Source organism: Felis catus, chromosome B3 (genome assembly GCF_018350175.1).
Source record: "Felis catus isolate Fca126 chromosome B3, F.catus_Fca126_mat1.0, whole genome shotgun sequence".
NCBI classification, from domain to species: Eukaryota; Metazoa; Chordata; class Mammalia; order Carnivora; family Felidae; genus Felis; species Felis catus.
Window position 1 is genome coordinate 113028906 of NC_058373.1, and position 23788 is coordinate 113052693.

Consider the following 23788-nt stretch of genomic DNA (forward strand, 5'->3'; position numbering starts at 1 on the left):
TTTCTCTCTGTCTGTGCCCTGGTCATGCTTTCTCTGTCTCAAAATAAATAAATAAATAAGGAAATAAAATAGCCTAACGTAATTCTGATAGTTCTCATTTTAATGAAAAAGAAGGCAATCTAATTATAAGGTGTTTATGTGTAAGTCACATAATTATAAAGAGAGAAGTTAAAATTTGGATATAAGACAGAAAAGTCTACCAAAATTCTTGTGAAAATGTAATTCTGGTGACTTATGTAGCTTGCATCTGTTCTCCTGCTTGTTGGTCTAGTGGTTTACCTCATATTCTAGGTAGGTTTAAGAAGTCTGTGACAAGGTGTTTGTTGGACAGAAGATTGGCTGGCATTTAGGAATATTATCTGAAAACTCTGCTTTTGCTGAGTCGGCATGTCCTCTAACTAATCTATTTACTGAAGTGATGTTCAACTCAAGGAGGAAGCAGATTTATTATTGTAAATATTTTTAAAATCTTGAGCAGAGAAGACTAATTAGATTTAATGTGTGGGTTTACACATATACAAACAGTCTGCCTGTTTATGCCTAAGAAATAGCTTGATGAAAAGCCAGTGTCATCCATGAAATATTTTTCTTGTCTAAAGTATGTTGAAGGAGGGGCACCTGGGTGACTCAGTTGGTTGAGTGTCTTGACTCTTGATTGCAGCCCAGGTAATGATTCCAGGGTCATGGGATCAAGCCCCGTGTCAGTCTCTGCACTGAGCTTGGAGCCTGCTTAAGATTCTCTTTCTCCCTTTGCCCCTCTCCCCAGCTCCAGCTATCCCTCTCTCTAAAAATAAAAAATAAAAATAAAAAATATGTTGAAGGATTTTTAAAATAAGAGAATCAAATTTATACTAAGAATTAGTATACATATATATATTCTTTAGTTTTAAAACTTACATACACTATCTCATTTAAAACTCAGAATAATCCTATGAATAAATTTTCCAAAGGAATCTAAGGTTCAGAGAGAGAAACTGACTAGTCTTAAGTCTTAAAGTTAGAGGAAGTGGCAGAGTCAATTAAAATTCAGTTTTCTGGTCTATAAGTCCTGTATCTTCTTCTTTTTTTTTTTAATCTTTATTTATTTTTGAGAGAGACAGAGTGCGAGTGAGAGGAACAGAGAGAGACGGAGACACAGAATCTGAAGCAGGCTCCCGGCTCTGAGCTGTCAGCAAAGAGCCTGACGTGGGGCTTGAACCCATGAACTATGAGATCATGATCTGAGCCAAAGTCAGACGCTCAACTGACTGAGCCACCCAGGTGCCCCAAAGTCCTATATATTCTTATTTGCTGTACAGTGTGACTTTAAAGTTTTTTTGAGCAGTGACAGATACTACCATTTTCTCTGAATGAATCTTTGTAAAAAATTAACTTTTAATTCTTTTTTTAATGTTGACTGGTTGTGAATACTGATAACCCACATATATTTTTTCACTTAGTGTGGTTTTATCCTATAGATGCCTTAGCTGCTAATTAAAAGTTTCTTTTTCATTAGGTATCTCCTGCATCTCATGAACTCCTAAAAGTTAATTGTCCTCCATAATACTGCCTTAATCTCAAGTGAGCCACTAATATCGTTTGCTATATGCCAGTTTCTTTAGCAGTTAACTAGGAAGTTATTTCAATCTTGTGTATTAATTGAGTATAAAGTACTGTACAAAGATGTACAGTATAGTATATAGTATGGTACAACTATACAGAGATGACTAAAACATCTTTATACCTTAAGCAACCTATTCTCTACTAGACTAGTACCTAAAACTTTCTTTCTTTCCCGCTTTGCTAAACTTTGCAATACATGATTTTCCTCAGCTATAAAAAAATGGTATGCTTCAAATTCCTGGGAGAAGATTTTTTTTAATATTTGATTTCCTCAGCATTATCTGTAAAATGAAAAGAAAGTAATATGTATAGCCAAATGTACACTTATGAGCTACTGTATTGTGCATAGATTGGAAGTGTGCTGTGTAAAATCTGTTTTTATATTGTAACTCTTACACTTTTTTTCCCCCATTTTTCCCCTTAGATTTCCTTCATGGATACATTTCATAGCATTATTATGTGATGTGAGAAGTTTTTTGTTTTTTGTTTTTTTTGAAGTAACATGGATTTTATACTACAGAATCAAGAGATTGGCTTTATAGGAGAAATTGATTTATAAAAAGTGGTACAGGTTTTTATAGATAACCATGACAACATCCCATATGAATGGGCATGTTACTGAGGAATCAGACAGCGAAGTAAAAAATGTTGATCTTGCATCACCAGAGGAACATCAGAAGCATCGAGAGATGGCTGTTGACTGCCCCGGAGATTTGGGCACCAGGATGATGCCAGTACGTCGAAGTGCACAATTGGAACGTATTCGGCAACAACAGGAAGACATGAGGCGTAGGCGAGAGGAAGAAGGGAAAAAACAAGAACTTGACCTTAATTCTTCCATGAGACTTAAGAAACTAGCCCAGATTCCTCCAAAGACTGGAATAGATAACCCTATATTTGATACAGAGGAAGGAATTGTCTTAGAAAGTCCTCATTATGCTGTGAAAATATTAGGTAAGTAAATACAGCAGAATTATGGAAAATGTTTTCTTTGTTTCTCTTGCCTTAACATAAATGTGTACAGGAAGAAAGAGGGATTGTTTACTTTTAGTTACATAGAGCTAAAGCACATGGCTTAAACATTCAGTCACTGCAACATGGTTTTTAAATATAATCTTTGAATTAAAAATTTCTACATGTAGCATAACATAGCCTTGAAACTCACCTTTTATTTCAAACTTTTATGTCAAAATTACTGAAAAGCAGTTTTCAGATTTTGAATTTCTGATTTCCTTATAGTTTGTAAAATAGTAATAAAATTAACATCTGTAGCTTATAATCTATTTGATTTTCTTTAATGACTGCCAGTAAGAAGAACTGGAGCTGTTCATATGGCATCATACACATAAAACATGGCTCAGAATTTCCGAATTCCATTCTGTGAAAAAACCAAAAAACTAATGGTATGAGATATTAATAGAGGTAAACAAAACAGAATTCTGTGACCAAATAAATTTTGACAACAGTGGGTTAAATAAATTAAACCTCTTATTATAGGACTTTCTTTAGATCCTTTAGAGTACTAATAGGCATTCTGAATCTACAAGAGAGATTGACATCAGATGTATGTTTCCAAACTTAGAATATGTGATCATTGAACTTACTGCCCTCCCTTCCTGCACACCAATCCCATTATTTTTTATTAAAATATTCTGGTAAGTATTCTCTATGATTCGGAGAATATTTACATTGAGAATATATTGAGAATATACATTTACATTGTATTACATTGTAATATATCCAGCCTAAGCCTGGATTGGTTTTTCCTTTTTTTGTTTAAATTTCTTTAAGATTAAAGTATTTGTCCATTTGCTTGAGGTAGATCAGGCATAATTGTCCATCTAATAGGTAATATTCATGTAATCTCAGTAAAGAAACAAATACATGTGGGGCGCCCGGGTGTCCTAGTCGGTTGAGCGTCCGACTTCGGCTCAGGTCATGATCTCACAGTTCTTGGGTTCAAGCCCCGCGTTGGGCTCTGTGCTGATAGCTCGGAGCTTGGAGCCTGGAGCCTGCTTCGGATTCTGTGTCTCCCTCTCTCTCTGACCCTCCCCTGCTTGCACTCTGTCTCTCTCAAAAATAAATAGATATTTAAAAAAATTTACAAAAAAAAAAATAAACCCACTGTTTCACATATTTTAAAGTAGTTCAAAATGTAGTACCAGGTATCTGTAATTCAGTTCTTGACTAGGAGAAAATATTTAACACTTTGAGAAGTAAGTAGTAAATTTAATGTTAATAGACCCAACACAAATGTGTTAATTCTAGGAAACATGAAAAGTTAGTGTAAGTTATAGAGTTATTGCTATTTAAAGTTTCAGTTTTTGAATATATTAAATTTTAATTTTTCATTTTAAAATGAAGTGTAATAGCTTTGTACCAAACATTTTTTCCTGTGCATAATTTGCTAACTCATCAAACTACAACAGAAGTACTCCCTTAAAGTTTTATGTGTTTCCCTGCCAATATTTTGATTAATAAACACATGCCAGGAGGCACCTTCTCAGCCTTTTTCAGCCAGAAACAGCCACCTTGTTTTAAATGAGGGAAGGATGGGACAACCAGTTTATTTCTTTGAGAGGGAACCCTCAGTTTCCAGTGATACATCATCTTTTATCTGTGAGTAGAGAAAATACTATTTTAAGAATTGAACAACTAATTTATTTCTTTGAGAGGGAGCCCTCAGTTTCCAGTGATACATCATCATTTATCTGTGAGTAGAGAAAATACTATTTTAAGAATTGAAAACATGATTGGAAAAGTTGGTAACTTAGTTGTCTGATAGTGGTTTTTAATGAAAGGATTTATAAATTAGACACTGTATAATAATAAAAGTGCAGGGATGGAATTAATAGAAAATATTCCAAAAGGTTGAACTGAATTTTCTTGTTTAGAAGCAGTCAGAATCTTACTGAAAATTAGAAAATAGTGATGTGGGAATTTAATTTCAAATAAATGATCAATATTAATATTATAAATTATAAGAATTTTGATATATTAGGGAAGATTTCCTTAAGATTGAGATGAGCTATTAAAACTTGCTTTGCTACGAATAAAATCTGATTGTTCTCTTCATAAGCAAAACAAACTACTTTGTGAGAGAAATCCTGAGAAAATAACAGAAAGCAGGTTAGAGTAGAATGAAGTACAGTAAAATCATTTTCAGATACCTGTAATTTACAGGTGCCACTGGTTTTTTTTGTTTTTGTATTCACACAGAAGTAATTTTTGGCCAAGGTTGTAGACAAGTAAATACAGTAGAATATTTAGAGGGAATAAAGTCATCTATCACATATGAAGAGACCTTAGGAAAGGCACACCCACCCACCCAAACACACCCACGGTGAGTTATCTGTTTTGTGGTTAATAAGGAGACCCTTGAGATTTGTGAAGAGGGGCTAATTCACACCAAATGTTGTTAGTATGAAGATAAAAGATACGCCAAGGGGCAGAAAACTAAGGATGAATAAAATATTTCATTATATTAATAATAGCATGTTTCAGTTTTGATTAGTATCTGCATATTTTTGCCACGTGTCTGAATATTCAGCTATGAAGCCAATAGTATTCCTGTATTTGATGTTACAAAGTAAAATATCTCTTCTACATTTCTTTCTGATGTTATTTGGCTTCTGACTGACCATGGGATATACTAGAACTTTGTTAGATTGTGATAAGCTTTTTTAAAGATTGGCTTTTAGCAACATTTACTTAAAGCCAACAAACAAACTTCCAGTGCCAATAAACCTTGAGTTCAGCCTACTTCTGAGAAGCTAATTATTATTAAATTTTTGCTCAGCTGTGGTAGATATTACCAAGCTCTTTTAGCCATTCTTTGAGGAACTTTTTTTTTCTTTGAGTGACATGATTAGACTTATTGGTACTAGATTTAATGTTTAACATGTTGGGTCTATTTGAACCCAACACATTCTCATGTGTTCAGATTGCTAAAATTAGAACTAATCTAACATAAAGAATAGAAAATTCATTAGGATATGAGGATAGACATGTAATGTTTGATGGTTAAATAAGCATCATTCTACTGAAGAATAATTAAGTGTTACCAGTCTTTGATACAATGCATCAAAAACTTCATTTTACCTATTAAGTGGCACCTGGGTGGCTCAGTTGGTTAAGTGTCCGACTCTTGATTTCAGCTCAGGTCATGATCTCACAGTTTGTGGGATTGAGCCCTGTATCAGGCTCCACATTGACAGTGTGGAGCCTGCTTGGGATTCTCTACCTCTCTGCCTCTTTCCTGCCCCTATGTGCACACTCGTGCTCTCTCTCTCCCAAATAAATAAAACTTTTAAAAAATTAATAGATTTTAGCTTTTTCTCCTCTTACAAAGACTTGCATCATTGTGTCATGATATGTTCACATCACTGAGTATTGGAAAGGGGTGTCTGGAGTAAGATGTAGAGTTTAATACTTATCTTCATTTAATTGCTGTTGACACTAGACAGGTTACTTTTCTGAGCCTCCACTACAGTTTCTGGATTTTCTTGAGGACCAAGTGAAAAAATGTAAATACATATTTGGCACACTGAAGGTTTGACTGAAATTTAACTTTGTCTTTTTAATTCAAGTTAGTTAGCATACAGTGTAGCATTGGTTTCAGGAGTAGAACCCAGTGATTCATCATTTACATATAGCACCCAGTGTTCATCTCAACAAGTACCCTGCTTAATGCCCATCACCCATTTAGCCCATCTCCCCATCCACCTCCCCTCCAGCAACCCTCAGTTTGTTCTCTGTATTTAAGAGTGTCTTTTGATTTGCCTCCCTAGAACTTAACTTGTATCAGAATTAGAAGCCACCAGAGATCCTTTAACTTTCTAGTCTGTGAAATTAATTTGTTGATCTTAACTGGTAAATTTTCATTTTATTTTTTAAAATAAAAAATTTATTAAGATACTCATATACCATAAAATTCACTATTTTAAACTGTGTAATTCCTCAGTTTTTAGTGTATTCACAAAATTGTGCAACCATCACCACTCTATAATTTCAGAGTGTTTCCATAATCGCCAAAAAGAAACTGTACCCATTAGCGGTCACTCCCTAGTCTTCTCCCAACAGCCCTAATCTACTTTCTGTCTGTAGATTTGTTTATTCTGGAAATTTCCTATAACTCAGTCATATAATATGTCCTCTTTTGTGACTAGCTTATTTTTACATAGCATAATATTTTCAGGATTCATCATGTTATAACACAAACTAGTACTTCATTCCTTTTTAATGGCTGAATAATAGTCCATTGTATGGATATATGCCACATTTTGTTTATCCATTCATCTGATGATGGAACGGGTTGTTTCCACCTTTTGGCTGTTGTGAATAGTTTTATGAATATTCCTGTACAAGTTTCTGTTTCAACACCTGTTTTTAATTCTTGGTGTACACCTAGGAGTGGAATTGCTGGGTTATATGGTAATTCTGTGTTCAAGTTATTGAGGAACTGCCTTACCTTCCACAGTATCTGCACTGTTTTACATTCTTACCAGCAGTGTATTGAGGGTTCCAGTTTAAGCTACATCATTGCTTCTGTTTGTATTATGTGTCTTTTAATTCTAGCCATCCTATCAGTAATTTTTAAAGAACTAGAATAAAATAGAAAATATTAAAGTATATTTCACATGAGTATTTATAAATCTTATATTTCAAATAGGTATGAATATGCTGGGTTGAAATCAAATATGTACACTTTTTAATGGATTGGCAGCAAAGTTTGGGAAATACTATCCTAGTCAAACCCACCCATTTTATAGAAAGGCCCATAGACTTGAGATGGGTTGTCCAGTGACATGTAATGCAGCTAATAAGTGATCTAGCAGTAACTAGGACCCACGTATTCTCATCCCAGATCTGGGGCTTCAGTAACAGTTTTTCATTGTCTTACCATATTTAGGGGTAAGATTTTTGCTGTGCTCTCTTAACTATTTTTGGCCTATATACTTAACTGGTATTTATTTTTAATTTGTAACCCAATTTGTTAATGAATATTGTTCAGGATCTTTCATGAGCTTCTGATTATTTTTTAATTTTTTTTAATGTTTACTTATTTTTGAGAGAGAGCAAGCGAGCAGGAGTCAGGGAGGGGCAGAGAGAGAGGGAGACACAGAATCTGAAGCAGGCTCCAGGCTCTGAGCTGTCTGCACAGAGCCCGATGCAGGTCTCAAACTCACGCACTGCGAGATATGACCTGAGCCAAAGTCAGACGCTTAACCTACTGAGCCACCCAGGCGCCCCTGATTATTTTTTAAAAAGTTAATTTTGACTGGGGCGCCTGGGTGTCTTAGTTGGTTAAGTGTCAGACTTTGGCTCAGATCATGAACTTGCTGCTCGTGGGTTCGAGCCCTGTGTTGTCAGGCTCTGTGCTGACAGCTCAGAGCCTGGAGCCTGCTTCAGATTCTGTCTTCCTCTCTCTCTGCCCCTTCCCTGCTTGCGTGTGCTCTCTCTGTTTCTCTCTCTCAATAAATAAACATTTAAATAAATTATTTTGACTTAGTCCACTGACAAACAGAATTCAAAGATCTGAACTTTGTATTCTTAAATTTGGAAAGAAAAAAGAAGTCTACTTCTATTTAAGCAAAGATTTCCTGAATGAATGTTCTAATTTTGATTCAGCGATAGATATACTGGAGCTGATACAGTTTCCTCCTACTCAGAAATATTAAGGTCTTCATCTGAATATTCAGTTTGTACAGTTTAGGAGAAAAGAAATCTTAAAAAGTTTCAGAAAAAAGTCAAAAAGTTGGTTGAAATCTAGAAATTTCTGAGAATAGGTTAAAAGAATCTGTATTATTTAAGTAATGACATGTAAGAATCTTAATGCTAGAATAGATCTCTAGAAACTGTGTTTTTATGTGGGGTAAATGATAGCATAAGTAAAAATAAGCAGAGCTAATCCAGGGTTATCACCATTACTTCAAAACTTCTCCAGAGATGGAGATTCCTTAGCTTCTTTGGGTAATTTTATTGTTTACCCTTAAAGCCGAAAAATTCTCCCATATGGCTGCCTAGAGTCTTGGTGTTCAAAGATAGAATTTCAGATAGAGCAACTCTGGGTGATTGCTTTCTGTTGCCTATTTTAAATCTTCACTCTTTTACATTTTAGGCTACTAGCAGAGGGCTGAGGGGAAAGGAGAGGGTTCACGGGGTGAATTTGTGGATTTGTGTGTATGTTTGTATTTATCTGATTAATTTTATTCCAGTGCCAAATGTAAGTAATTTTTCTTTTAGATAAATTAACATAAATTTTTGATTTATGTTAATCTTAACATAAATAATTGATTTAAGTGTTACAAGAAACATTAGAGAACATGATGGAAACTTAAAACAATTTCTACTAAACATCAAGTGAGAAGAAATAGATCTAACTGTGGGACAAAGAATTTAAGTTAGATAAAGAACTTTCTTGTAGGGAAGCTGTAGCAGACTAGAATTTATCATCAAACCCAGATTTCCTATACCTGCCTTTGCCTTCTCCTCTGCAGTATCCCCTTTTCTGTCCTCCCTCTATCCTGCCTTATTGTGGTTATCTCTCTGCTACAGTATTCTCTTCTTTGTCCACTCCCCACTCTGCACCGATGTCATTCTTTCTCACTAACCCTGTGATTCTCCATTTATCTATTTTTCTGTCCATGTGGCTTCTCCTTGTGTTTCCCCTTTGTCTGTCTCGCTGTTTATGGGAGTAGGGGAGGGAGTCTCTGTTCTCTGGATTCTGTCCTCTCTTTATTGTTTATCTTCATTGATAATTACAGAAGAGGGTACATATTTGACAAATGATTTAGTTGCATCCAATTGGATTTTTAAAATTCCTTCTGGAATTGTACAGAATGTTGAAGAACTTAGGTGGCTTTTTATTTGCTTTAAGTAAACAGATACAGCTTCCATCAGACAATGGAACATGTCTTTAACTGTATAGAAAATTAACTGTTCTTGAATGATATGTATTTGTAAAGTGCTTTTAAAGATGTACAATAGAGGAACAAAGGGTTTTTTTTAACCTACAATTAACTACTGTGACCTTTGAAATTAAGAATGTTTATATGAAGACTTAAAATGTGAATATGTGTCAAAGTGAGAATCCCTGAGTTGATGTTACCCACAATAATTTTTCATTAGACGTAATCTTTAATATCAAAGACCTTTGTCAAAATTCCATTGAAAATTTTCTAATAAAGAACTGAGTAAAGACCGTGAACCCATTTCATTTATCATGATCCATATTTTAAGACTAAAGTTGTAGGTATTTGTTGCTTCCTATGTGATTTTAAAACTTAACTGGACAGAAACAGCATCATTTTTAATGTCTTTTAAATTGATAAACTTAAAAAAAAACCCCACTGATTTCATCATTGGGTTCTATTACTTATTATTTTCTCTTAAATATTCATTTGTTTCAACTGTGTGTAGTTTTAGTCCATATCTTCTTGTCAATCTACATATATTTAATGAAGTTTAAAAACTCCCTGAGTGTCTGCTAATTTAAGCTGTTCTACTTGTTCACTGAACATTTTTAATGGAAACTTGGATTGGAAGGATAAGAGTACTTTGAGCAGCTTTCCTGCATAATATTATAAAAGTAGCATTTGTAGGGCAAGTAAACACATGCATTATATGCATTATATGTATGAACATTCACAAAGAGTTAACTAGAGGAAATTCCTTCTAAAGATACATGGTAAGATAGCTAAAATGTATGAGCTCCTCTGATTACTGACCTATGTGCATTACATGCTGCTGTATTGGGCAAAAAGACATTTCAGGACAGTTTTTCCAAAACAGATAACCTAATCAAGCCCTAGAATCTAGGGAAAAAATTATCTTTTTTTATTTCTTTGGTGTGGTAGAAAAAGTACTGCCTTAGAAATTGAAGAAATGGGGGCTCCTGGTTTGGCTCAGGTCATGTTCTCGCAGTCTGTGAGTTCAAGCCCCGTGTTGGGCTCTGTGCTTGACAGCTCAGAGCCTGAAGCCTACTTTGGTTTCTGTGTCTCTGTCTCTCTCTGCCCCTTGCGCTCTCTCTCCCTCTCTCTCTCTCCAAAATAAACATTAAAAAAAATTTTTTTTAAGTTGAAGAAATGGATTCTTTATCTGGGTGCCATTTTTTACTGTATGGCTTTATATCCTCCAGAGATTTGATCTGAATTATATATGTCTCTAGTTGGGGGTTTGGGGGTTGTTTTTTTAAATTGGGAAATATTTCTGAGGGTTTTTATGAGAATTAAATAAAATAATGTATATGTACATAATTTGATATTCTGTATTTTACTATTCACTAATGGCAATGACTAATATGGGCCAAATACATATTTGTAGGTTTTCAAAAAATGGTTAATGATGTTTAATTTTAAAAGCTGAGCTTAAGTGCAGGTGGTCTCAATTCAGTCTGGCAACATTCATAATGTAATAAGTCTAGAGATAGTTCCTAAGAAAAGATAATTTCAATGAAGACAGTTTTTACTAAACAAAAATGTGACTAGGACTTCAAAGAGGTGAGTGAAGTTGTAAAGAATGAAAAATAACAAGTTTAAATTGGTCTTGATGTTAGCCTAATAATCTTGAACCTTAGGCCTAGTTAAGTTTTTTTATATTTCTAGCATTGGTAAGATCCTTAGGTTCTCCCACAACATATTACTTAATGTAGGTAGCTACTAGGTCTTTTAGCCTGTTTGGGACTCTTGTATTACGCTTTATAGCTTTCCTCTTCCTATAGACCTTACCTTGGTCCCTGACCTTCTGAGTGAAAGACATTTCCAGTTTGACTGAAAAGTGTTATTTTTCTCTTGGATTTTAAACTCTCCTAGGTGGTCTTTGTGGCTTTAGAACTCAATATGCACAAATTGGCCAGATTTCATCTTTCTCTGAACCTGCATTCCTTATGCTATCCATTTTGGACTAACCACAAAATTTCCTATTTCCACAAAATTTCCTATCTGAGCAGTGTCTCAACTGTTAACTGCTGTCCTGAAATAAGGTCATTGATTTTAAGTTACATCTCTCATTAAGCCATTCCTAGTTTGAGGTACTCTACCTTACTTTCCCTATTTTTTCTTTATGGCATATGACTACAGTATCTTATTTTATACTTACAGTATTCTAAATAAGAATTATATGCTGTGTTTACAATAGAAGCAAGAAGAGGGCAACAAAAGAAACCAATTGCCAATGAAGCAATAGAATAACTATAAAAAACAGACACAAAACTCAATATAGCAATCAAGGTCATTTAGTATAGAAGAAAATAGGTTTGACTACCTTAGTACCCAGTATATCATGTCTTAAAATATTATAGTAACTGAGGTTAATAAAGCCTTTAAGTCTGTGGTTCTTAACCAGAAGGGTACATTATAATAAACTTAATACATATGTATTTATATTTATACTTCGTATATCATTAAAAAAGACACAGATTCTGATTGTGTTTGAGGTAGAACTCAGGACAGAAATTTATACATTCTTTTAGTAATTCTCATAAATATCCTCAATTAAAATTATTGTTTTGTTAAAGCAAGAAAAGATAGTTACATTCAGTAAGTTCTGCGTAAGACTTAAGATACTTATATAATGAGTGTCATTCCAGTCATTAAGGGAAAAAACCTCTAATAGAAAAATAGGCAAAAGAGAAGCAGAAAAAAGATGAAAGAAGAAATACAAATGGCTGTTAACCTTGTGAAAATATATTCAATCTCACTACTAGGCTAAGAAATATATTTTTTCCTAACCAGGTCACCAACAATGAAAAAATTAATTCTTATAATTTGGTCATTTGTAGGAATGAGCACTCAAGTTAATTGCTGGTAGGAGTATTAGTAACAGTCTGGAGGACAATTTGTCAATATGTATCAAAGTTTTAAATGTTGTTTTCTGATCAGTAATTTTATTTTACGAATTCTAAAGAAATTGGAAAATACCAGATTGCAAAACATTTACTCTGTGACCTATACAGTTAGATCAGGATTTTTTTTGTAATTTTTATTTATTTTTGAGAGAGAGACAGTGTGTGAGTGGGAGAGGGGCAGAGAGAAAGGAAGACACAGAATCCGAAGCAGGCTCCAGGCTCGGAGCTGTCAGCACACAGTTCTGAGCCATGAGATCATGAGCCGTGAGATCATGATGCTTAACCAACTGAGCCACCCAGGGGCCCCAGATTTAAAAGAAAAAAAAAAAAAATCTGAAAGGCAGTATAACAAATTAACACCAGTAATTCTAGCTGGAAGATACAACAATAGAGTTTTGTTTGTTTGTTTGTTTGTTTTTTACAATGTCAGTATTGTTTATGGGTGACTTTGGTACACAAAAGAGATTAATGCAAAAGTTCCTTTGCCTTTAAAAGTTTAAATATCTTGGGGTTGAAAAGACAATAGATGGTTATCTTTTGGGCTGAATAAAGTTGTGTATTGATTTCAGGGAGCAGTGAGATCTGAAGCCCTTGATTTTTCTCATTGCCCCAACAGCCAGTCGGAGCTCTTAATTACTAAAATTTTAAAACAGGAATTTCATTATCCACCCAGTGAAATCTAAGATAGTCTCCCAAGTATCTTAACTACTTTGTTGGTTTTGTAATTCTTTTTCCTTTTTAATTAAATGTTTTCCTGTTTTGCTCTAAAGATAGTTTAAGCCTATTGAATTCTTTATGCTCTTAGAAATTCTTTATTCGTTTAGTAATTCCATGGTGACCTCTTTGAATTTGGTCGAATCTGATAGTCCATAACCTTTTTCTGCTCCCCCCAGCTTTATTGAAGTATATTTGACGAGTAAAATTGTATTTATCCAAAGTGTATAATGTGATAATTTGATGTATACATGGTTAATTAACACATCCATCACCTCAGTTACTGTGTGTAGTATGAGAATGCTTAAGATCTACTCAGCAAATTTCAAGTACACAATATAGTATTATTGACATAGTCATCATATAGATCCTCAGAACTTATTCACCTTAAAACCAAGTTTGTGCTCTGACCAACATCTCCCAGTTCCCTTTACTTGTATTCTTTCTGTCTACTGTTAAAGATACCATCTTAAAGGGGCACATGAGTAGCTCATTTGGTTAAGTGTCCAACTTCAGCTCAGGTCATGATCTCACAACTCATGGTTTCGAGCCCCACATCGGGCTCTGTGTGGACAGCTCAAAGCCTAGAGCCTGCTTCAGATTCTAGGTCTCCTTCTCTCTCTGCCCTTCCCCTTCTCGAGCTCTGTCCCTCTCTCAAAAATAAATGCACATGAAAAAAAAAAAAGAAGATGCCATCTTAGCTATGGTTAAATTCTAGCTGTTTATTAAGTTTTATTTAGCTCTGGGTCACAGCTTCTTAGCCTATCTGATTGACAGTTTTGACTCTCCGGTTTTATCCCCCCATTATTTGCTGCTTTAGATTATTTCCTATTTTAGATTACTAAAGAGCATATCTGTTTATTTTATAAGGACTAAACCTGTTTTGATTGGGGGGAAAAGATAAGGAACCTCAGGAATCAGCTGAAGACCTATTCGAATCTATGAAAAAATTTAACTGTTAAGTAGTAGGTTATAAGATACGTGTATAAGAAGTAGTAGCTTTTCTGCAAACCTTACATGAAGAAAACTAACAAAAAAGACTTAAGCTGAGAGGGTTTTTCCCATGTGACTGAGTATGAGACAGGTAGTATCCACTGTAGGTTTTTCCCAGACTTGTATACAGGTGTAGTTTCAGTCAGAATCTCAATAGGACTTTTCTTTTTTGCAGAAATGGGAGACACTGGGAAGTACCTTGAAAAGTGATTCTGTAACTCATTTTGAATGGTTAAAAGACATTTTTGAAAAAGTAACGAGCAAGTACTTGTATTATCAATATGAGGAAAGACTGTAATGCTACTGTAATAAGATATTGTGGTTCTGATTAGACCAGTGGACTAGAAACAGATCATTATATGTAAGAATTTGGTGGTGTCATACATCAGTGGAACAGGAAGGATTATTCAGTAGATGGTATTACAATAATTGTTAACCACTTGGAAGAAAAAAATTGAAGTTAAAGTTTCCCCCTCAAATTTCTACCAAGTAAATTTCAGATAGGTCAAAGTTAATTATGAAGTAGAAACCAAAAGAAATATAGGCAGATATTTAATGACCTGGGAGAAGGAGTTTGTAAGTATAGAAACAGTGAAATAATTTTTCTGTAGCAAAGGCTACCATATATACAGCTAACAAATGAAAAAATTAAACTGTTGCCAACAAATGTGACATAGTGTATACAAACACATGCATACATCTACCTTATTGGGGGGCAGGGAAGAGACATCTCGTAGTTCTTAACCATTTTGGGATAACTCCCTCCCAGAAAAATACATGTGCTATATATGCACACTAATAGGCATGCACACACATAATATGTGCCCACAGCTTTCAATATAATTTTAGGAGACTCATGTTCACAAGAGTTTTATGAATCACAAAGAAGTGCCTGGTAAAAGTTACTAAATCTCACCCTCTCCATTAAATAAGTTGATTTTATAGAACTGTAATGTTGAATATTGGGGAAAATATTGCTAATGGGATGTAAATTAAATTAGTAAAACTTCCCTGGAATGCTGTTTGGTCTTTAAAAGGTCAGAATCTCACTTAAAAATTCTATTTCTAGGAGTTATTTTAGGAAAACATCAGAATCTCAGACAAATTTGTATTCAGCAATCGTTATGTACTGAAATGCTTATTACGTATAGTAGCAAAAAATTGGAGGGAAGCAACCTGAATGCTTAACTTTAGTGTAATGGAGCAATTATATATAATGTTTTTAAAAGACTGGTGATGTAGGAAAATAATTAAAAAGTACTGTTTAAAAAGGAAATGATCTAAGATGTTAAAAAAAGTTTCTAGATGATGGGACTATTGGTTTTAAATTTATTCATGTCTGTATTCCTACTCATTTATTTTTGTCATATGTATTAGTTTTATACTTAAAACACTTTTGAAAAAATGTTACTCTATTTTGTATAATTTGTAGAGTTCTGCTTAAAAATGACAGTGAATTAACTCAAAAATACATACAAGGAGTTTTTTTGAGAACTTTTTTTTGAGAAATTGTTATTGGTTCAAGAAAGTTTATCTTAAAATATGTTGAATTAAAACAGAAGCAATTAATTTTTGGATACTTTTCCTTCTCCTACTAGAAGTGGAAGACTTGTTTTCTTCACTTAAACATATCCAACATACTTTGGTAGATTCTCAGAGCCAGGAGGATATCTCACTGCTTTTACAACTCGTACAAAATAAAGATTTCCAGAATGCATTTAAGATACACAACGCTGTCACAGTACACATGAACAAGGCCAGTCCTCCTTTTCCTCTTATCTCCAATGCACAAGATCTTGCACAAGAGGTATGTATTCTGAACGTCTGCTTGACATATACAAGCTAATTGTTAGCGATAGTAAGGCAGTATTATTGGAAAATACCGATGTGAATATAAGGCTTGTTTGAATTAATTACTACTGATCACATGTTACTAATTTATTGTGTTAGGAAAAATTTGCCAAATGCATTTTATCCTGAAAAAATACGTACTTAGTTCAGAGTCAGAGCTCTGTTTCATGAAAAGAAGTTCTAGTTTTATATATAAAATTATGTTTACATAGTGAGAGAAATATTTGTCTAAATTACTAAAGGGAAGTGTTTTAGTACTTTTATAAATGTATAGTTTTAAGCATTATACATTATAAACTGAGGTGAGTACTAATGAGATAAAATTCTGTCTGATAATCAGGTGTCATAAATATATAACTTCTGAAATTTGTTGCGTGTAGATACTTCGAAGTTTTTCCTCTTTAAAAACTATAGAAGCTCGAGGGGCGCCTGGGTGGCGCAGTCGGTTAAGCGACCGACTTCAGCCAGGTCACGATCTCGCGGTCCGTGAGTTCGAGCCCCGCGTCAGGCTCTGGGCTGATGGCTCGGAGCCTGGAGCCTGTTTCCGATTCTGTGTCTCCCTCTCTCTCTGCCCCTCCCCCGTTCATGCTCTGTCTCTCTCTGTCCCAAAAATAAATAAAAACGTTGAAAAAAAAAAAAAAAAAAAAAAACTATAGAAGCTCCAAAATAATTGAAATTTGATGTACAGTGAGACATTCTCTTGTTAACATGCTGACTTTGAAGTTCTAGTTTCTACTGTTTGTTGGTGTTGATGTTCAGTGTTAATGTATTCTGCAAACATCTTTTGAACTGAAGGTTTTAGGGGCACCTGGGTGGCTCAGTCAGTTAAGTGTCTGACTTGATTTCAGCTCAGGTCATGATACCAGGGTTGTGTGATATAGCCCCACGTCAGGCTCCACACTTGAGCGCGGAGCCTGCTTAAGATTTTTCTCTCTGTCTAGAAATAAAATAATAAATTGAAGGTTTTAAAAAGATATAAATAAGTCATTTCTTGTTTTGGGGGGTTAGAATTCTGTCATTATAGGATTTTAAGTTATTTTGATATTATGAAAACTAATAATTCTGGAAGCCCATCAAGTAAATCTATTTGATTAAACCCAGACACTAGACAGAAAATGGGCTCTGGGGAAGAGTAGTACTTTCAGAACTACAGACCTATAAAATACCTTAGGAGGCATTTTTTTCAGATGAGCACAGAATGTATTTTATTTATTTAGGTGCATACAGTGGACAAGAGTAACTGAGAGAAGTCTATTATTACCCAGGGCAGGAGAGTGTGACCTAAGGTCCTGTTCCTAGAGAGGAAGTTTTCTGTCCACTCGAATTTAAAAGAGCTAGTTGAAACTCATTCTTTGTCCTCATCTTTCATTATTGAAATTAAATATGAAATTAAAATTTAAAATTTTTAATTAAAAAATTATCTCTGCGGTTTTACTTATTATAGTTTAAATGGTTTTTCTGAAAATTACTTTCCTTGCAGAGATCAAAATAACCGACATTACTTTGATTTTATTTACTCACAAATACAGCGTAACTTTCATTGTATAGGTTTGGGAGGAATGCATGATAAATAATTATAATCATTCTTTTCTCTGTCTTATTGGGCCTTTGTTTGTTGAATGGAACAATGGGTGGGAAAGAGAATGAAATAAGCAGGAGAGATCAGAATTGTTCCAATTAAAGAAAGTGACACAGGGGCGCCTGGGTGGCGCAGTCGGTTAAGCGTCCGACTTCAGCCAGGTCACGATCTCGCGGTCCGTGAGTTCGAGCCCCGCGTCGGGCTCTGGGCTGATGGCTCAGAGCCTGGAGCCTGTTTCTGATTCTGTGTCTCCCTCTCTGTCTGCCCCTCGCCCGTTCATGCTCTGTCTCTCTCTGTCCCAAAAATAAAATAAAAAACGTTGAAAAAAAAAAAAAGAAAGTGACACAGACAACAGAAAGGGTGAAAAGAAATAGGAATAAAAAAGGCATACATAGCTTAAAAAGTTTTAGGAGTTGAGTGAGACAAAGAACTAGAAGTGGCTTAAAGAGTAAATGCTTTGGGAGAGAAAGGGTTGAGGACTTTAAAAAATTAATCTGAAAATTAGTTTTAAGATAACTAACGTATTTACATGATTCATAGTTCTAAAAGTGCCATAGCAAGGAGACTTTCTGAACGTTTACTTTCACATCCTTACAGTATCTTCAGTAACACTTGAGATTGTGTTGCTTTGGTGGTGGTAAGATATGTGGGTGATAGTTATCTTGGACTGAGACTGTTCTTAAAATGAGTACAAACTGATGAATCTAGTCAGTGTGTCACAATGTGTGTGGTTGTACTGCAGTGTAAATAACTTTCCTGTAGCTGTGCATGCACAACTCTGTGGCAGCCCTGGCTTAGAGTGCATAACATTTAAAAAAAGTATATACTCAGAGCTCATCAAAGAAAAGTCTTAAATCTGAAAACAAAATTCTAAAAGTTAAATGGACTCATTCATTGCCTTTATTTTACAGCTGGAAAAATGTTAGCAGTCACCTAATTCAACCCTTCTGTTTTATATTTCTGGATATTGATAGTGAGGTCAGGTGAGGTTTTGTGAATGGCATAAGACTAATAACTAGGCTGTTCATACGTCCAATACCTAATGTTCTGCTTTTTAGCATTCGTAATTCCAACTATTTTAATATGCAGTATTTAAAAGAAGAAGTTACTTCATGCTTTAGTTGTATCACTTTTACATGAAAATTTAAGTAAAAAAATTCAAGGAATATAGTGAAAGAATGTCTTAAAACATTAGGAAGTGTTCTCTGTTTTTATAGCTCTTTAAAATAGTATTTTTATAGTTTTTTGTGTGTCAGTTAAACACTAAATATTTTAAAACAGATAATAAAATTTATATATTGAATCAAGATTAAATCTTTGAAAATATAGGAAATGTATTAATAACCCCACAACAAGTATTTTTGTCATTAAAGTGCTTTTATCAAGAAAAGCTTGAAAACTTGGGTTTCATTTAATGAACTTTTTGCTTAGTCCAGTAAAAATGTAAGACAACAGACTAGGAAATAGTATTTTATTTTATTATTTGATTTTGAGATATTGAGATATATACATGTGTATACATGTATAAACAAAAACTTGAATCTAAAAGAACTCTCACAAATTAATAAAAAGACTGTTCTTTTTTTTTTTTTTAAGTGGGCAAAGGACTTGAACAGACACAGAAAGAAAAAATCCAAATGGTCAATAAGTATGAAAAGGTGTTCAGATCATTCCTATCAGAGAAATACAAATTAAAACAAAATGAGATACGACTACAGAGACACCAGAATGACTTAAAAAAACAAAAACAAAAAAACTGGCAATATCAAATGTTTGTGAGCTTGTGAAGCAGCTAAAACTCTCATAGAGTATAAATTGGTACTACCACTTTGGAAAATGTTTGGCAATATCTACTAAAGCTTAACGTACCTATATATTATGAACCAGCAACTCCACTTCTGGTTACATACCTGAGAAAACTGAAAACGTATCCACACAAAGGCTTAGGTACAAATACTGTTTTAGCATTCAGATAATAACTGGAATCAACCCAGATGTCCATTGACCAGTGAAAGTTGAGTTAAGCTATCACTGAGGAAGAACAGTGAATCAATTACAATCTAATGAGAAGTACTGTGATGGCAGTATGAGTAAGGTACCAAGAGCATGTGATAGATGTACCTGATTCAAGGGGCAGTGATGGGAGGAAGCAAAAATTTTGAAGAAAATTTAAGTTGCTGAATCTTGAAGGATGATTGGGAATTTACCACGAAGTCCAAGAAAGAGGAACAGCCATTCCATTGGCAAAGGGTACAAAGATCATAGTGACTGAGAAAGTTTCTGGCATATTTGTTCAACAATGAGTAGAGGGAAGGATATAGTCTTAAAATTGGAGTCCAGATCCTGAAGGCCAGATAAGCCATATTAATAAGTTTAAATTTAACTTTAACTTATAATGGATCCTTGTTGGTAAATATTTTTAAATAATTAACTTACACAAATAGATGAAAAGAAAAAACCATAGGATCAACTTGATGATGCAGAAAAGATACCTGAAAATAAATTCAGTACCTTTCCCTTGGTGGTGAAAATTCTTAGAAAGCCAGGTACATTTTGTTAAGTTGATAAATAATATCAAATCAATGGGGAGCATCTTGCCTAATGGTGAAATACCCACCACATTGCTTTTTAAGCTTGGAACAGGACAATCTACAGACTCTCACCTCTAGTACTAACATTTTTCTGGAGGGACTAGCTACTACAACGATAAAGTAAAAACATAATAATATATATAATAGTGAAATATAAAGTGGGAGAACAGGGAAACTATGAATTTGTTTCTAATTTCAATAGGTTGAATTAGTTACTTTCAGAAGCAAAAACATTGGTTTATTTGATATTCAACATGATGCCTATTAAAATATGGATATAATTTGTACACATGCAAACATCCTTTTCAAACATGCATGTGAGAGATATTGGAAAAAATAAATTATTAAGAAGGCTATCTTTAAGTGGTGGGTGATAGTTAATTTTCTTATTTTGATATTTATGTTTCCCAAATTTAATATGAAAAAGTGACTATAAAGAAAAGTTTAAAGCAAAAAACTTAGAAATTGTGTGAGGTCAAGAATGGAGGCATATGGGGCGCCTGGGTGGCACAGTCGGTTAAGCGTCCGACTTCAGCCAGGTCACGATCTCGCGCTCCGTGAGTTCGAGACCCGCGTCAGGCTCTGGGCTGATGGCTCAGAGCCTGGAGCCTGTTTCCGATTCTGTGTCTCCCTCTCTCTCTGCCCCTCCCCCGTTCATGCTCTGTCTCTCTCTGTCCCAAAAATAAATAAACGTTGAAAAAAAAAAAAAAGAATGGAGGCATAAAGTATGGAGGCTATTGTAATTGTCCAGCTGTAAGATTTTGAGTAGCAGTTGAACATGAAGTGAAGAAATATTTAAATAGAAAACTAATAGGACCTATTGTTCCTATATGGAGACTAAAGGTAAAGGAGACATCAAGGAAGACTTCCTGTCCTCTTTTATTGAATTTGTCAAACATTGAATGCAGTTTGCCAGCCATTCTGTGAATAGCCAAACAAAGCTGAAAAAGATGAGTTCCATCTATAATGAGCTCAGTCTGGTCCCATCAACAATTTTAAATCAAGTTTGTTCAGACTTCTGAGTACATGTTATTTAAGCAAATTCAGGTAGCTGGAACAGCTGGCATCATAGGGACCATTCACGGTCATCATAGGGAGACAGCCTGATGCATGCAGGGAGGAAGCAGCAGTTTGGGGCTGGACCAAAAAAGGTTATGGAGGAGTATGGCATGAGGAGTGCCAGGTGATAGGGCTGGAGAAGAGGCAGAAATCAGATGATGCTAAGAATAACACTAAGGAGCTTGGACATGATCTTGTAAGTGACAGCCAACAAAAATTAAAATGTTTATATTTCTGTTTTAGAATTGAAAAAGATATTTAATGACATAGAAAAATGTTTTTATAATTAATATCAAGTAAAAGTAGTTATTAAATGCTGTTATAAAATTATATAAATAGTATGATCTTATTTCGGTAAAACTAAGCGTAAAGGAGATACACCCAGATTTTCCCATAGTTTTGGGGTTTATGGACATATTTTTTTGGTAACCAACTTTATTGAGCTATAATTTACATATGCTTAAAATGGGTACATTTATTGTATAGTTCAGTATGCTTTGACACATGATCTACACCTGTGTAATCTATCACTGTGGTCGTTACAGAAGCATCCGTGACTTTTGCTAAGCTCCCTCGTGGCCCTTTACAGACAGTAACACCTCCTTCCCACTTCCCGGGCCCTAGGCCTTCACTGATCAGTTTTGTTTTTATTTACTAATTTGCCTTTTCTGAACATTTCATATAAATGGAATAAGATCATATGTAGTCTTTTGTGTCTGACTTCTTTTTCATATTTATCCATGTGTTGCATTTATCAGTATTTGTAACGTCTTGCTGAGTAGTAGTATTCCATTGTATGAATATCCCACAATTTGTTTAACCACTCACCTGTTGATATTTGAGTTGTTTCCTGTTTATCATTCTGGCAGATGTGTAATGGTATCTCATTTTAGTTTGTATTAACATATAGTGGGCATTTTTTTATAGGCTGTTTCCCTATCTTTTGTAAAATAGCTTGTCAGAGTTTTTTTTACCACTTAAAAAATCAGATTGTTGGTCTGAGTTGTAAAACTTTTTTTTTAAGTTTATTTATTTTTGAGAGAGCACGAGCAGGGGAGGGGACAGAGAGAGGAGGAGAAAGAGAATCTTAAGCAGGCTGTGCACTGTCAGTGCAGAGCCCAACACAGGGCTCGATCCCATGAACCATGAGATGAGATCATGACCCGAGCTGAAGTCAAGAGTCAGATGCTTAAGTGACTGAGCCACACAGGCATCCCAGGAATTACATTATTTAAATGGAAGGAACAGTAGATTTAAAATTAGAGACTGGGTTTTAGTACAAGAAAATATAGAATCCTTTGCCAAGTTACATGAAAGAAAAAAATACCAGTAACATCAGGAAAGAAAAAAGCATGAATGCAAACATAGGAGATTAAAAAATTATAATACAGTTACAGCTTTATGGTGTTAAATGTCCAAGTGCTATGAAGTGGATGGTTCTTTTAAGGAAATATAAATTGCCAAAGTGATTTAAGGACAGATAACCCAAAAAAGTAGACAAGTAACTATCAATATAGTTAAAATTAAGAAATCAGAAATCCACCTTTAAAAAATCACCATGCTCAGGTGATTTTATGTACAAGCTCTATCAAAACATTAAGAAACATAATTCTTGTGTTAAACTGTTTTAACACTTAAGTGTAGGAACATTAGTATAGAAATTTAGGAACATTAATATAGAAATGTTAAAATATGAATAACTCACATCTAGAAATGTATTACAATAGTAATTTATTATTAAAACCTTGGATTGTAACTTGTTCTGTGAGTGTCTTGCAAGCCAGGCAATCATTTCTAATACATTTTAACATAAACAGCAGTCTCTTACAATATGAGTAATAATGTGATGCCAAACATTACATGATCACAACTGAGCCGATGGTTCTTGAAATGTGCTTTGATACATGAGTGCTTTGGTTTACAAGCGGGTTTCCTGAGTGAATTGTGCTCACAGACCAAGATTTTACTGTGTGCCTAGGTACTGTGCTAAGCAGTTTATATGGATTATCTCAAACTTTGAATGGTAGGTGCCATTTTATAGGTAAGGAAACAAAGGCTAAAAGAAACTCATCATAATTGTTTCTCCTATGAATGCAAGAATTGCTCCACCTCGAGACTTTTTTAATTACCTGTGCCTGTGGTATTGTAGTTGTTCCATTACTCTCATGTAAGCTTATCTCGTTAGTCTGTAACTCTTTAAAGTGTCATCTCTGGTTTAAAATATATAAACATATTTTAAAAGTACAAAGTAGCAAGTAACTGCTAAGATAGTTTTTCTTCCCTTATGTAATCATTTTTAGTCTATTTTATAGTACATTGATAGAAACTTCCAAGAAACAAACAGTTTGGGACACCTGGGTGACTCAGTGGGTTGAGTGGCTGTCTGACTCTTGATTTCGGCTCAGGTCATGATCCTAAGGTCATAGGATCAAGCCCCACGTCAGGCTCCACACTGAGAATGGAGCCTGCTTAAAATTATCTCCCTCTGCCCCTCTCTCCTGCTTGTACTCTCTCTCTAAAATAAAGATTTAAAAAATTAAAAAAAAAAAAACA

General features: G+C 34.5%; 1 protein-coding gene across 3 annotated transcripts in view; it reads left to right on the forward strand.

The window, feature by feature from the left end:
* PALS1 (protein associated with LIN7 1, MAGUK p55 family member) overlaps positions 1-23788 on the forward strand; it is a 96042-nt gene that overhangs the window by 35928 nt on the left and 36326 nt on the right. For all 3 annotated transcript variants that reach the window (XM_011283287.3, XM_011283288.3, XM_045060091.1), the window contains exons 2-3: positions 2027-2556; positions 15754-15962. In XM_011283287.3, the coding sequence (XP_011281589.1) occupies positions 2190-2556; positions 15754-15962 (576 nt within the window). In that variant the 5' untranslated portion in view covers positions 2027-2189. The remainder of the gene's footprint in view (positions 1-2026; positions 2557-15753; positions 15963-23788) is intronic.